Genomic DNA, 15,594 nt, shown 5'->3' with positions numbered 1-15,594 from the left:
CGATGAAATTTTTAAGAATTCCTGATGTTTTTTAACGAATTCAGAATAAATTCATAAGACTTCAAAACAATTCTACAACTGAAATTCAAAAGAATTCAAATGAATTGGAAAAAAAGTCCTTCATAATAATTCAACGTGAACTAAAAAAAAAAATCAAGTGCACTAAAAACAATTGAAAAATATGAAAGAATTCAAGAAAATTCAAAAGAATTTGACGAAATTCAAAAGAATTTCAGGCGTTAATTAAAAAACTTCAAGAGAATAATTGGTGAAAAATACTTTTTTTTCATAATTTAACTATTTTCTTAAAAAGGCATTTTTTGACGTCAATTCATCTGGTTTGTTGCTACTATCATATTTTTGGTCCAGAATTGACCTCTTTTGGATAAAAATTCCCCTACTTGGTTGAAAATTTAATAATAATTTTAAAAAAATTAAACTATTGTTTCAAAGTAATTTTTTTGTGTCCAAAATCCGTTCTTGGAAATAGGAAATTCGTCTTTTGGTAGAAAATTGATCTTCTTTGGTTAAAAATTATTTTTTTATGGTTAAAATTAAATCATTATATTTGATTAAAAAACCTATTATAAAATTTTCGTTCCAGAATTCTTTTTGATAAAAATTCGACTACTTGATTTAGAGTTTTATCAATTTTTTGAAAATTCAAATTTAAGAAAAATCAACTTTTTTGGTTGAAAGCTCATCGTTTTGGTTAAAAATTGATTTTTTATGGGCGAAAATTAATTATTTTTATTCATAAAATTTAGTATCATATTTTTGTTTGAGAATTTGTCTCTTTTGGATAAAAGTTATACTATTTTTTTGACAATTCAACTGTTTTTTTTTTAAGTTATCTTTTTTTTATTGAAAAAATACCTTATATGGTTGAAAGTTAAATACTTTTATTTAAAAACTCTACTTTTTATATCTTTGTTTAAATTTTTTTCTAGTAAAAAAATCTTCTTTTTGGTTGAAAGTTAATTTTTTTTTTGAAGAGTCTACTATTATATGTTTATTTCAGAATTCATTTTTTGGTGTTAAAAATTCTACCAATTAGTTAAAAAAATTTGTTTTTATAATTCCAATACTTTTTTAAAAAAATAATTTTTTATCGAAAATTAGGCTGTATTGTTGCAAAATATCTTCTTGGATAAAAAATTGGTCCTTTCGTATTAAAAATTAATCTTTTGTAGAAAAGTCATCTTTTTTGGTTTTAAATTAAGTCTTTCTTTTTGAAAAGTCTACTTTTTATATCCTTGGTTCGAAAAAAAATCTGGTAGAAAATTATACTATTTATTTGAAAATGATGTATTTTAATAAAAACTTTTCTTTTTTACTTGAAAATTCAACTGTTTGTTTGAAAGCTACTTCGTTCTATCCTTTTTTTTTGTGTTGAAAATTCTACTAATTTGTTAAATTTTTTCCCCTATTTAACTAATTTCTTAAAAGATCATTTTTTTCTCAAATTTAGGTTCGACCTTTTGGATTAAAAATTATTCTTATCTTAGAAAAGTCATATTTTTTGGTTAAAATTCTGATTATTTTCTTAAAAATTAAACTATTGTTTCCAATTAATCTTTTTTTTTGTCGAAAATCCGTTCTTTTATATTTTTGTTTCCAAATTCTTCTTCTTTGGTTAAAAATTTTAGTAATTGGTTAAAAATTGAATTATTTTGTTGAACATTCATCCTTTTGGATAGAAAATTTATTCTTTTATATTTAAAATTAAGTTTTTGGTAGAAAACTCATCATATTTGGGGAAAAATTCAATTATTATAGTTGAAAGTCATTATTTTTAATTGAAAACCCTAATATAATATTTTTGGTCCAGAATTGATCTTGTTTGGTTGAAAATTTAGCTATTCATTTGAAAATTTAATTATTTGTTGTAAAATTCATCTATTTTTTTCAACAGTCATCTTTTTTGGTAAAAAATTAATCCTGTCATATTAAAAATTCATTTTTTTGGTAGAAAACTCATCATTTTTGGTTGAAAATTCATTTTTATTGGCTGAACATTAATTATTTCTACTTGAAAAATTTACTATCAAATTTTTGTTTCAGAATTTATTTCTTTTGGGTAATAATTACACTATTTTTTTGAAAATTTAATTAATTTCTTAAATTTTCGATAAAACATTAATTTTTTTATTTATTTATTTTTTTGTTAAATGTTCGACAAAAAGTGCCTTTTTAGTAAAGTCAATAGTTAAATTAAGAAAAAAAATTAAATTTTCAACCAAATAGTAGAGTAGAAAACACTTTTAAAATTAAAATACTTAATTTTCAGTCAAATAAGTTGAATTTTCGACCAAAAAAATATGACTTTTTAAGAAAGCAGGTGAATTATTAATAAAATCATTAAATTTGTAACCAATAAGTAGATTTTTTAAACAAAAATATATAAATTCTGAAACAAAAATATAATAGTAGACTTCTCAAATAAAAATAATTAACTTACAACAAAAAATATTAGTGTTTAAACAAAAAGTTGAATAATTGTCGAACTAAAAAGATGAGATTTTAACAAAAATTAAAATACTTAATTCTCTACCAAATAATTTAAATTTTCTACCAAAAAAGATAACTTTTTGAGAAAACAAGTAAATTATTAACAGAATAATTAAATTTTCAACCAATATGTAAAATTTGTAACAAAAAAAAAATGGTAAAAGGTAAATATGGAGGTAGATTTTTTAATAAAAAATAATTTATTTTGACTGAAAAAATTTATATTCTAGCAATAGATGAATTTTTGAGAAAAAAAAAATTTAAGAAAATAAACGAATTATCAAATAGATAACTAAATTTTAAAATAACTAAATTTTCAAATAAAAGTAATTAACTTTCGACCAAAAATCATTAATTTTCAACCAAAAAGTTGAATGACTGTCGACCTAAAAAGATGAGATTTTGACAAAATACTTGAATTTTGAACAAAATTTTGGAAATTTCACTAATATAATTGAATTTCCTATCAAATAATAGATTTTTTTTACAAAAAAGATGTATTTTCGACCAAAATCAGATTAATTTTTTATTGAAAATGATAAATGCGAAAGAAAAGAGCTGAATTTTTGAAAAAATGCTGCATCTTCAAGAAAGTAGTTAAATTAACAAAAAAATAAATAACATAGTAGAATTTTCAAATAAAAATAATTAACTTTCAAACAAAATTTAAAGGTTAAATTGTCGACCTAAAAAGATGAGTTTTAAACAAAATTCTTGAAATTTTAACAATATAATTCAATTTTCAACCAAATAGTAGAATTTTTTACCAGAAAATATGAATTTGGAAACAGAGATATAAAAAGTAGAATCTGAAAGAAAAAAAAAACTTAATTTTCAACCAAATAAGTTGAATTTTGGAAAAAAAAGAAAAATTTAAAAAAAAACATGTAAATCATTAATAATATAATTAAATTTTCAACCAATTAGTGTATTTTTTAACAAAAAGAGATAAATTCTGAATCAAAAATATAAAAATAATTAAGAATATATAAGTTTTCAAACCAAAAAGTTAAATTATCTACTAAACCAGATGACTTTTTAACAAAATAATTAAATTTTTAACCAAAAAAGACGAATTTTTTACGAAAAGATGAATTTTTAATTCAAAAGAACGAATTTTCTATCCAAGAAGATCAATTTGCAACAAAACAGCTTAAATTTCGACAAAAAATTCCTTATTTAAAAGTAGTTGAATTATGAAAAAAACAATTATTTTTAACTAATTAGTAGAATTTTTAACACAAAAACTGAATTCTGAATTACACATATAATAGTAGACTTTTCCAATAAAAATAATTAACTTTCAACGAAAAGTAAAATTTTTAATTAGAAAAAAAGACAAATTTAAACAAATATATAAAAAGTATTGTTTTCAAATAAAAATAATAAATTTTCAACCAAATAAGTTGAATTTTCGACGAAAAATAATAACTTTTTAAGAAAAGAGTTGAATTGTCAAAAAAAGAGTTAAATTTTTATTTAAAAAAAAATAACTTCAAAATGATGAATGTAAAACAAAAAAGCTGAATTTGCGAATAAAATTCGTTTTCAGGAGAGTATTTAAATTTATAAACAACAAATTAAATTTTTAACCAATTATTAAAATTTCTAACAAGAAAAAATTAATTCTGAACCACACATACAAAATTAGACTTTTTAAATAAAAATAATTAACTTTCAACCAAAAAGCTGAATTGTCGACTTAAAAAGATGAGTTTTAAACAAAATACTTAAAATTTTAATAATTTAATTCAATTTTCAAGCAAATAAGTTGAATTTTCGACAAAAAAAATAATAAATTTTTAACAAAACAGTTGAATTGTCAAAAGAATAGTCTAATTTTTATCCAAAAAAGATCAATTCTGAAATTAAATTATGATAGTAAATTTTTCAATTTATATCAATTAACTTTCAGCCATAAAAATGATTATTCTACCAATAGATGAATTTTAAATCCAATCAGATAACTTTTTTTTCCTTTTCACGAAAGTATTTAAATGTACAAACAAAAAATTAAATTTTTAATCAATTATTAAAACTTCTAACACAAAAAAAAATAATAATTTTGAATCACACGTAAAAAAGTAGGCTTCTCAAATAAAAATAATTAACTTTCAACCGAAAATCTGAGTCTAAGATCACTTTTACAATAACTTTTATTATATATTTTACCTTGGAGTTCTAAAATGTTTAAAATTATTTACAAAATTTATATAATAAAGCGATTAATGTTAAATATTTGTTAATATCAACAATTTAACCAAGAAAAAGGTAATTTCGACCGAAAAACCCGGGAAAAAGCTTGGAATTTGTTTGTTAAAGTTTGAGTTGCCATTCTGAATATTCAGAAAATATTTATAGAAAAAAATTAATTTTTTTTCAGCCCAAAGGAAAACCTTGGCTCGTAATGTATATGTGCATACTAAGGGTCGCTTTCGTCCCAGCATTTTTGTACTGTAACGCACAGCCACGGCACAATTTGCCTGTTTACATCGACAGTGATTTATTTTATATTTTCATGACGATAATTTTCGCTCTCACAAATGGATACTTATGCAATATGATTTTCATCTTGGTGCCTACGTAAGTAATTTATAATTAATTATATTTTTAATAAATAATATTTATTAAAATACAATATTTTGAAAATGTTTTGAATTTGGAATTTTATCATTTTATAATTTGAGAATTTTTAGTTTCGGCATTTTATCATTTCAAGAATTTTCCAATTCGGGAATTTTATGTTTCCGGATTTTTCAGTCGTCCCGGGAATATTCAATTTCGGGATTTTTATATTTTGGCAATTAGATAATTTCGGGAATTTTATTTTTCGCGATTAATTTTTTCAACTGAAAATTTATCCGTCTCATTTCTGTTGGAAAATTGACCTTTTCTAATTAAAAATTTAACAATTTAGATGTAAATTTGCCTTTTTAAATTGAAAATTCGTTTACTTACTTGATTGAAAAATAAACTGCCGTTGAAAATTATTTGTTTTTATTGCAGATTCATAATTTTAAATAAAAATTCATTTTTTTTGGTTGAAAAATGAGCTATTTGATTGAAAGCTTTTTTTTTACCGAAAATTGCCCTATTTTATTCAAAATTTGTTTCTTTTTGGTGAAAAATTCCCGAATTTAAAGAATGGCCTAATATTAAAATACCGACTTGGAAAATTCTCAAATAATAAAACTTCTGACAGAAAATAGCTGAATTATAAAATATCATATATTTAAAAATACAATAATGAAATATTTTAATCAAAATACATTGTTTTGGCCATTCAATATTTTGTTTTAGATGATGGTTTTTTTTAATTTGAAATAACAATAATTGGAAACAAATATTTTTCAATGGAAAGAAAACAATACACGAACAAGATTTTTATTACAAAAGCAATTTAAAAAATTATTATGCATTATAAAAAAAAACGTTCATAAAGAAATTTTTTGTTTAGTTCTTTTATTTACAATTTAAAAACACTTTAAACGTTTTCAGAAAATTATTTTATCAAATTATTTAATGTTTTTTGATAAATAAATTAATATTAATTTAAAAAAAAAAGGAATTTTCAAATAAATCAGTGTTGAATTGAGTTCTGCAAAGTTTGTTTGGAAAATTATATAATGTAAGGAGAAATTTTTTTATAAAATTGTTATTTTAAATTTAATCAATAATTTTTAGAAAATTTAAACATTAAGAAAATTCTTAACAAAAGTATTTTATTGTATTTTTAATAAAAAAATATTTATTTAAAAAAAAGACATTTTTAAAATTATTTCAGTTGGAGAATTATCTAGTTCGGATATTTTATAATTCGGCAATTTTATGTTTACAGTCGGGAATTTTATTTTTCGGGATTTTAAGTCTTCCCGTACAATCTGAAACTTGAAAAATAAAGTCTGATAAAGAAAATAATTATTTTATTACTAATTGGGAATAAAATTAATATTTAAAATATAATTTTATTAAATAATATGAAATTAAAGAGAAAATATTAATTAATATAATTAATTTAATTAATTTTTGTTTTGAAAATTCATATATTTTTTTTTAAATTTCGTAGTTTCTGATAGAAAATTAATTTTCTTACTTGAAAATTAAAATTTTTTGTTTGAAAATTGAGCAATTTAAATATTGTTGTGAAAGTTCGTTTTTTTTGTGTTGAAAATTCATTTTTTCAACGGAAATTTAACTTTTCTGTTTTTTATTGTAAATTTACCCTTTTCAGATAAAAATTAATGTAATTTAAATAATTTGTCTTTGCTAGTAAAAAATTAATCTTCTTGCTTCAAAATTCGTCTTTTTGGTTGAAAATTAATTTTTCAAGCTAAAAACTTGACTGATAACTTTTTAGTAGAGAATTTATTAAATTGTTGAAAATTCGTCTTTTTCCGGTAAAAATTAATATTTATTGTAAAAATTCAAAAATTTAGTTCAGAAATAATGTACTTTTTTCAAAATTAAATAATTTTATTTGTTGGGAATTTAAAAATTCGGTTATATCATAAACAGTCGTGAATTTTAATTTTCCATAATTTTTCAATTCAGTAATTTTAATATGTCGGGAGTTTTATTTTTCGGGATTTTTCAGTCGTAAATAAAAAAATAAAATATTTTATTAAAAATGTAGAATAAAATTAACGTTTAAAATATTTTTAATAAATAATATAGAATTTAATTAATGTAACATAATTAATTTTTCTTTTTAAAGTGCATGCATTTTTTTTTTAAATTCACCTTTGCTGGTAGAAAATTAAAGTTCTTAATTGAAAAATTAACTTTTTTGTTTGTCAATTGTAAAATTTTTGTGAAAAATTAAAATATTGTTTTGATAATTCGTTTTTTTTTTGTTTTGAAAATTCATTTTTTAACTGAAATTTAACTATTCTATTTTTTATTGTAAATTTTCCCTTTTCAAATTTTTAAATCAGATATTAAAAAAATTATTTGTATAAAAAATATAAATTTAATAAATTAAATTAATGTAATTAATTTTTCTTTTGAAAATTCATTTTTTTAAATGAAATTTAACCATTCTATTTTTTATCGTAAATTTTACACTTTTCAGATATTTAAAATATTATTCTAATAAATAATATAAATTAAATTAATGTAACTAAATTTTCTTTTCAAAATTCATGCATTTTATTAAATATTCGTCTTTGCTGGTAGAAAATTAATGTTCTCACTTCAAAAATGAACTTTTTTGGTTGAAAATTGTAAAATTTTTGTAAAAAAATTTTAATATTGTTTTGGTCATTCTTTTTTTGTTTGTTTTGAACATTCATTTTTTAATTGAAATTTAACTATTCTATTTTTTATTGTAAATTGACCCTTTTCAGGTATTTAAATCAGATATTTAAAATAACATTTTAATAAATAATATAAATTTAATTGATATATTTGATATAATTAATTTTTTTTAAAAATTCATACATTTTATTAAAAATTCGCCTTTGCTGGTAGAAAATTAAAGTTCTTAATTAAAAAATTAACTTTTTTGTTTGTCAATTGTAAAATTTTTGTGAAAAATTAAAATATTGTTTTGATAATTCGTTTTTTTTTTTGTTTTGAAAATTCATTTTTTAACTGAAATTTAACTATTCTATTTTTTATTGTAAATTTTCCCTTTTCAAATATTTAAATCAGATATTAAAAAAATAATTTGTATAAAAAATATAAATTTAATAAATATAACTAATTTTTCTTTTGAAAATTCATGTATTTGATTAAAAATTCGTCTTTGCTGGTAGAAAATTAATCTTCTTACTTAATAATTTAACTTTTTTGTTGTAAAACTGAACAATTTTGGTGAAAAATTTAAATATTGGTTTGAAAATTCGTTTTTTTTTGTTTTGAAAATTCATTTTTTAACTGAAATTTAACTATTCTATTTTTTATTGTAAATTTTCCCTTTTCAAATATTTAAATCAGATATTAAAAAAATAATTTGTATAAAAAATATAAATTTAATTAATTTAACTAATTTTTCTTTTGAAAATTCATGTATTTTATTAAAAATTCGTCTTGGCCGGTAGAAAATTAATATTCTTGCTTGAAAAATTAACTTTTTTGGTTGAAAATTGAACAATTTTGGTGAAAAAATTAAAATTTGGTTTTGAAAATTCGTTTGTTTTGTGTTCAAAATTAATTTTTTTAACTGAAATTTAACTATTATATTTTTAATTGAAAATTTGCCCTTTTCAGATATTTAAAATATAATTTTAATAAGTAATATAAATTAAATTAATATAATTATTTTTTCTTATGAAAATTTATGCATTTTATTTAAAATTTGTCTTTGATGGTAGAAAATTAATCTTCTTGCTTGAAAAATTAACTTATTTGGTTGAAAATTAAACAATTTTCGTGAAAAAATTAAATATTGTTTCGAAAAATCATTTTTTAACTAAAATATAACTATTCTATTTTTTATTGTAAATTTACCCATTTCAGATATTTAAAATATAATTTTATTAAATAATATAAATTTCATTAATAGCACTAATTTTTCTTTTGAAAATTCGTTTGTTTTTGTGATAAAAATTCATATTTTAAACTGAAATTTAAATACTCTACTTTTTTTGTAAATTTACTCTTTTCAGATATTTAAAAATATAATTTTAATAAGTAATATAAATATAATTAATATAATAATTTTTTTTTGCATTCTTTTCAGAGTTGTTGATCCTCAAGAAAGAGAGGTTGCTTCCGCGATGATGGGAGGTTTCCTAGGATTGGGAATTTCTTTTGGATCGGCAGTAAGCCTCGGTCTGGTGAAAGTACTTTAAAAATCGAAAAAAATCATTTAACACAAAGAGACAATGTTTTTTTTTTTTAAATTTAGAATTTTTATTTACTGACTCATCTAACATTTGGTGTCGATTCGTCACCATTTAGTTTAGGTATGTTTTTTTTAAACAATTTTTTCATACTGTAATTATAATTCTGCATATATTATTTGATAGTATGATAGAAAAAAAAGTATTTAAATCAAGAATTAGCAATTAATATTTGTATTAATTGTTAACGATCTGAATTTTAGAATTTTAAATATGTTCCTTTTTTATTATTTCTTCAGAGGCCAAATATAGAGTGGTCCATAAAAAAACATTTTCGAATTTTTTTAATTGGGATGAAAAATATTCTGAGACACAAGAAAATACAAAGTATTTTTTTTCATAATTAATTAAATAGGATTATGAATTTGTTGCAGTTTAAAAACATTTATTACTGGATAATGAGAATGTAAAAATTGTAGTTGATCAAAATATCTTTTTATTAAAAGAGAACTTCGTATTCGAAAAATTTGTAAAAAGAGAAATGAGCTTTAAATTAATTTGTAGGGATAACACAGTAATTTAAGTTTTTAATAATTCGTTTTTTTGGGGTCTTCCAAATTAACAAAAATAATTTTATTGATTTTATACTTTGTAAAGATTTTTTTTTTCGTCCAAACACCCGATTGGTTACATTTGATGAAAAATTAATGCATCCCAAGTTTCAGCTCTTGAATATTTAAATAATCAGTAATTATATTATGTTATTAATTAATTATGATTATAATTTATACAATTTTTGGTGATAATTGTGTCTGTCTTAGTTGAAAATTCATGCATTTTCTTTAAATTTCGTTTTATGTTTTGTTAAAAACTTATCTTTGATGGTCAAAAATTAAATTTTTCTTGAAAATTGAACTGTTTTATTTTTGATAAATATTTGTCTTTTGAGCTGAAAAAATTAATGCATTTTCTTTTGATTTAGTTTTTTTTTAATAACTATTTTGTTGAAAATTAGTTGTTTTTTTTTGCTTGAAAGTTAATTTTTTTAACTGTAAATTTAAATATTTCCTTTTTAGTGAAAAAATTATATTTTTTATTTAAAAAATCAACTACTTGTTCAAATTTGAATTACTTTTGATAAAAATTTATTTTTCTTACTTAATATTCTTGATTTTGGTTGAAAATAGTTTGGTTGAAAATTGAAATTTTTCTTGAAAATGCGTTCTTTCGGTTCAAAATTAATTTTTTGCTCTGAAAATTAAACTATTTTATTTTTGATAAAAATTTGTCTTTCTTAGTTTGAAAATTCATGAATTTTCTTTAAATTTCTTTTTTTTGCACAAACTTAAAATTCTTGTTTGAAAATTAAACTATTTTGTTAAAAATTTAACTTTTCTGGTAGAAAATTAATTTTTCTTGCTTTTGGTTGAAAATGGTTTGGTTCAAAATATAATTTTTTTTTTAATTCGTTCCTTTGGTTCAAAATTAATTTTTTGGACTGAGAGTTTAACTATTTTATTTTTTTAATGAAAATTGGTCATTCTTAGTTGAAAATTAAATTATTTTTTGCTGTAAACTGAAGTATTTGATTGAAAATTCAACTATTTAATTAAAAATTGATGTTTTCTATTGAAAAACCATCCTTTCGATATAATTTTAATCTCCTTGCATGAAAATTAAACTATTTTGGAGAAAAATTTAATTATTTTCTTGGAAATTTGTTGTTACATTGGTGCAAAATTAATTTTTTAAAACTTTAAATTGAACTTTTTCATTTTTTATTGCAAATTTATCTTTTTAGATGAAAATTAATCGAGTTGGTTTAAAATTCATGCATTCTGTTGAAAATTCGTCTTTTCTGGTTGAAAATTGAACTTTTTTTCTGCAAATTTTCTTTGTTTTTTTTTTATAAAATTAAAATATATTAGTGAAAAATTTAATCATTTTGTTGAAAATTCGTTCTTCTGGTTAAAGATTACTTTTTTGAACTGAAAAATGAACTATTTCGTTTTTTTCATTCGTGTATCTTATTAAAAATTCATCTTTGCTGGTAGACAATTAATCTTCTTCTTTAAAGAATTAACTTTTTTGGTTGAAAATTGAACAATTTTGGTGAAAAATTTAAGTATTGTTTTGAAAATTGTTTTTTTTTTGTGAAAAATTCATTTTTTCACACATAAATGTAACTGTTTTATTTCTAATTGTAAATTGACCCTTTTTAGGTAAATTGTTTTTTTTAAACTGAATACTTAACTATTCACTTTTTAGTAGAAAATTTATTCATTTGATGAAAATTCTTCTTTTTGGATATGAATTTTAATTTAAATTCAAACTTTAATTTTTTAATTTTAATAAAATTTTATAATTAATTTAACATTAATTCCATTTTTTCAATTCAATTTTAATTGAAAATTTGTCTTTTTTGGTCTAGTTCAACCGTTTTTGATAATTTTGTCAATCCGTTTATTGAAAATTAATTTTTTTAACGGAAAATTTAATTATTCATTCTTTCTTACAAATTTTCCTTTTCTAGTTGATGATTCAACTATTTGTTTGAAAAATTAACTATTTTGTTGAAAATTCTTCTTTTTTTGGTAAAAAATTAATGTTTTTTTTTTAAACGTAACTGTTTCATTTTTGATGAAAATTTAAAATTTTTAAATTAAAAATTCATCTTTTTTCTGTAGAAAATTAATATTTTTTGTTATAAATTCATTTATTTGTTGCAAAATTGAACTATTTTGTTAAAAAAAATTCTATATAAAAATTAATGCTTTTATTAAAAATATTCCATATTTTTTATTAAAAGTTCATCTATTTTAATAAGAAATTCGTATTTTTCGGTAGAAAATTTGATTTTTGGTTAAAAATTCAACTATTTAGTTGCAAATGAAATAATTTGCTTAAAAACTATCCTTTTTGATGAAAATTCGTGTTTTTTTCATAGAAAATTAATATTTTTGGTAAAAAATTCCACCATTTGGTTAAAAATGTAACTATTTTGTTGAAAATTTTTCTTTTTTTGTAAACATTAAATTTTTTATTGAAAACTATTGCATTTTTATTAATATTTGATGTCTTTTAATTAGAAAATTGTATTTTTTCAGTGAAAAATTAATATTTTTGGTTACAAATTCAACTATTTGGTTGCAAATGAAATAATGTTGTTAAAAATTATCCTTTTTAACGAAAATTCGTGTTTTTTTTTCGTTAATAGAAAATTAATATTTTCGGTAAAAAATTCAAGTTTTTGTTTAACAATGTAACTATTTTGTTGAAAACTATTTTTTTTTATAAAAAATTTAATTTTTAATTAGAAATTCGTATTTTTCGGTAGAAAATCAATATTTTTGGTTACAAATTCAACTATTTGGTTGCAAATGAAATTATTTTGGTTAATTAATATTTTAGTAAAAAATTTAATTTTTTATTGTAAATTAACTATTGGATTTTTATTAAAAGTTAATTTTTTAAAATTAGAAAGTCTTATTTTTCGGTAGAAAATTAATATACTAATTAATATATTAATAATATTTTTGGTTAAAAATGTACCTATTTTAATTAAAATTCTGAGAACAATCTTTTTTAATAAAAAATTCGTATTTTTCGATAGAAATTTAATATTTTTTGGTAGAAAATTAATGTTTTTGGTTAAAAATACAATGTTTATTTAAATATTCAAGAATCCGATCATTCTGAAAAATGTCAAGAATTTATTTTTCATCAAACTCAATCAATCTGGGAGGTGGGGCAAAAAAAAATCGAAACTTAAAAATAAGGGCAACCCTATTAGAGCTGCAATTTTGTACAAAGAAAATTAAAAATAAGAAGGCGCACATTCCACGTACTTTACAATTTGATGGAAAAAACAAAGAATATTTAATTTGTATAGATAATCGAGAATCTCTGACCCTCGAAAATATGCTTGGCATTTAAGAGAATTTAAAAAATTTATTGTTTAAACAATTATACATCATTATTGCTGCATATATTTAAAAAAAAAAAAATTTCGAGAGTGAATTTTTTTAAATTTAATTAAATGAAAAAAACTTTTTCAATTGGAGAGTTAGGGAATTTTCGAAAATTTAAAGTTCCAGTGATTTTAATTATTATGGTTAAAAATTGCAACTATTTAAATAAAAATTAATCTTTTTTGGTTAAGGATTTAAACGATTTTGTTGAAAATTCATCTTTTTTGGTTAAATTAAAATATTTTTGGTATGACTATAATTGATTATAAATTAATTAATTTGGTTAAAAAATCGTAATTTTTCCTTTAAAATTTACTTTTCCAAGTGCAAATTCAACTATTTTGGATTGTGAATTTATCTTTTAAGTTGAAAGTTTATATATTTTATTGAAACTTAATTTTTTTTTAGAAAATTCATCTTTTGGGTTTAAAATTGATTTCTTTTATTAATAATTATTTTTTTTAAATTGTTTTAAATGAAAAATTAACCCTTATATTTTTAGTTTAAAAAATATTTTTTGGATGAAAAAAAAATATTTTGTTGAAAATTTGTTCTTTTTTTTTGGTTGTACACTTGTTTTTTTTAACATTTTAACTATTCTAATTTTGGTAAATGAAATAATTTGGTTAAAAACTATCCTTTTTGATGAAAATTGGTGTATTTTAAATAGAAAATTAATATTTTTGGTAAAAAATTCAACCGTTTGGTTAAAAATGTAACTATTTTGTAGAAAATTCTTTTTTGTTTGTTAAAAATTTAATTTTTGTATGGAAAATTGACTATTCCAGTTTTATTGAAAGTTTTATCTTTTTTAATAAGAAATTCGTATTTTTCGGTCGAAAATTAATATTTTTGGCTGAAAATTCAACTATTTGTTTGCAAATGAAATAATTTGGTCAAAAACTATCCTTTTTGATGAAAATTCGTGTTTTATTTGATATAAAATTAATATTTTCTACAAAAAGTTCAACAATTTTGTTAAAAATGTAACTATTTTGTTGAAAATTCTTTTTTTTTTGTAAAAAATTAAATTTTGGTTGACAATTAACTCTTGCATTTTTAATAAAAGTTTATATTTTTAAATTAGAAATTAGTATTTTTCGGTAAAAAATAATATTTTTGGGTAGATAATTAATGTTTTTGGTTAAAAATGCAACTATTTGGTTGCAAATGAAATAATTTTTTTTAACTATCCTTTTTCCTGAAAATTGGTGTTTTTTTTTTTAATAGAAAATTAATATTTTTGGTAAAAAATTCAACCATTTGGTTAAAAATGTAACTATTTTGTTGAAAATTCTTCTTTTTTTGTAAACATTCAATTTTTTATTGAAAACTATTGCATTTTTATTAAAATTTGATGTTTTTTAATTAGAAATTCGTATTTGTCGGTAGAAAATTAATATTTTTGTTTAAAATCTTAACTTTTTGGATGCAAATGAAATAATTTTCTTTAAACTATCCTTTTTCCTGAAAATTGGTGTTTTTTAAAATAGAAAATTAATATTTTTGGTAAAAAATTCAATTATTTGATTAAAAATGTAACTCTTTTGTTGAAAATTCTTTCGTTTTTTTTAAACTATCCTTTTTTATGAAAATTCGTGTTTTTTTTAATAGAAAATTAATATTTTCGGTAAAAAATTCAACTTTTTGGTTAACAATGTTACTATTTTGTTGATAATTCTTTTTTTGTAAAAAATTTAATTTGGTATTAAATATTTACTACTCAATTTTTATTAAAAGTTTATCTTTTTAATAAGAAATTCGTATATTTTGGTAGAAAATTAATATTTTTGGTAAAAAATTCAATTATTTGATAAGAAATGTAACTCTTTTCTTGAAAATTCTTTCTTTTTTTTTGTAAACATTTAATTTTTTTACTGAAAATTAACTATTGCATTTCTGTTAAAAGTTTATCTTTTTTAATTAGAAACATGTATTTATCAGTAGAAAATTAATATTTTCGGTAAAAATTTAATTATTTGGTTAAAAATGTATCTATTTATTGCAAATTCTTTTTTTATTTTTTTTATGTGAAAAATTAAAGTTTTTATTAAAAATTAACTATTGTATTTTCATTAAAAGTTATCTTATTTAATTAGAAATTCATTTTTTCGGTGCAAAATTAATATTATTGGGTAGACATTTAGTGTTTTTGGTTAAAAATGTAATTATTTGCTTGCAAATGAAATAATTTTTTTTTAACTATCCTTTTTGATGAATATTCGTGTTTTACTCAATGGAAAATTAATTTTTTGCTAAAAAATTCATATATTTGGTTGCAAATGAAATAATTTTTTCTAAACTCCTTTTTGATGAAAGTTCGTGTT

At 19.4% G+C, this 15,594-nt stretch overlaps 1 protein-coding gene across 1 annotated transcript in view; it reads left to right on the top strand.

Annotated features, from left to right (window-relative positions):
• Positions 1-9,574, top strand: part of LOC117178095 (equilibrative nucleoside transporter 1) — a 52,252-nt gene extending 42,678 nt beyond the window's left edge. Inside the window, exons 10-11 of the mRNA XM_033369335.1 lie at positions 4,895-5,094; positions 9,194-9,574. Of these exons, the coding sequence (XP_033225226.1) occupies positions 4,895-5,094; positions 9,194-9,305 (312 nt within the window). The 3' untranslated portion in view covers positions 9,306-9,574. The remainder of the gene's footprint in view (positions 1-4,894; positions 5,095-9,193) is intronic.
• Positions 9,575-15,594: the final 6,020 nt, after the last annotated feature.

This window comes from Belonocnema kinseyi, chromosome 8 (genome assembly GCF_010883055.1).
Source record: "Belonocnema kinseyi isolate 2016_QV_RU_SX_M_011 chromosome 8, B_treatae_v1, whole genome shotgun sequence".
Classification (NCBI taxonomy): Eukaryota; Metazoa; Arthropoda; class Insecta; order Hymenoptera; family Cynipidae; genus Belonocnema; species Belonocnema kinseyi.
This window is presented reverse-complemented; position numbering and strand designations above follow the sequence as displayed.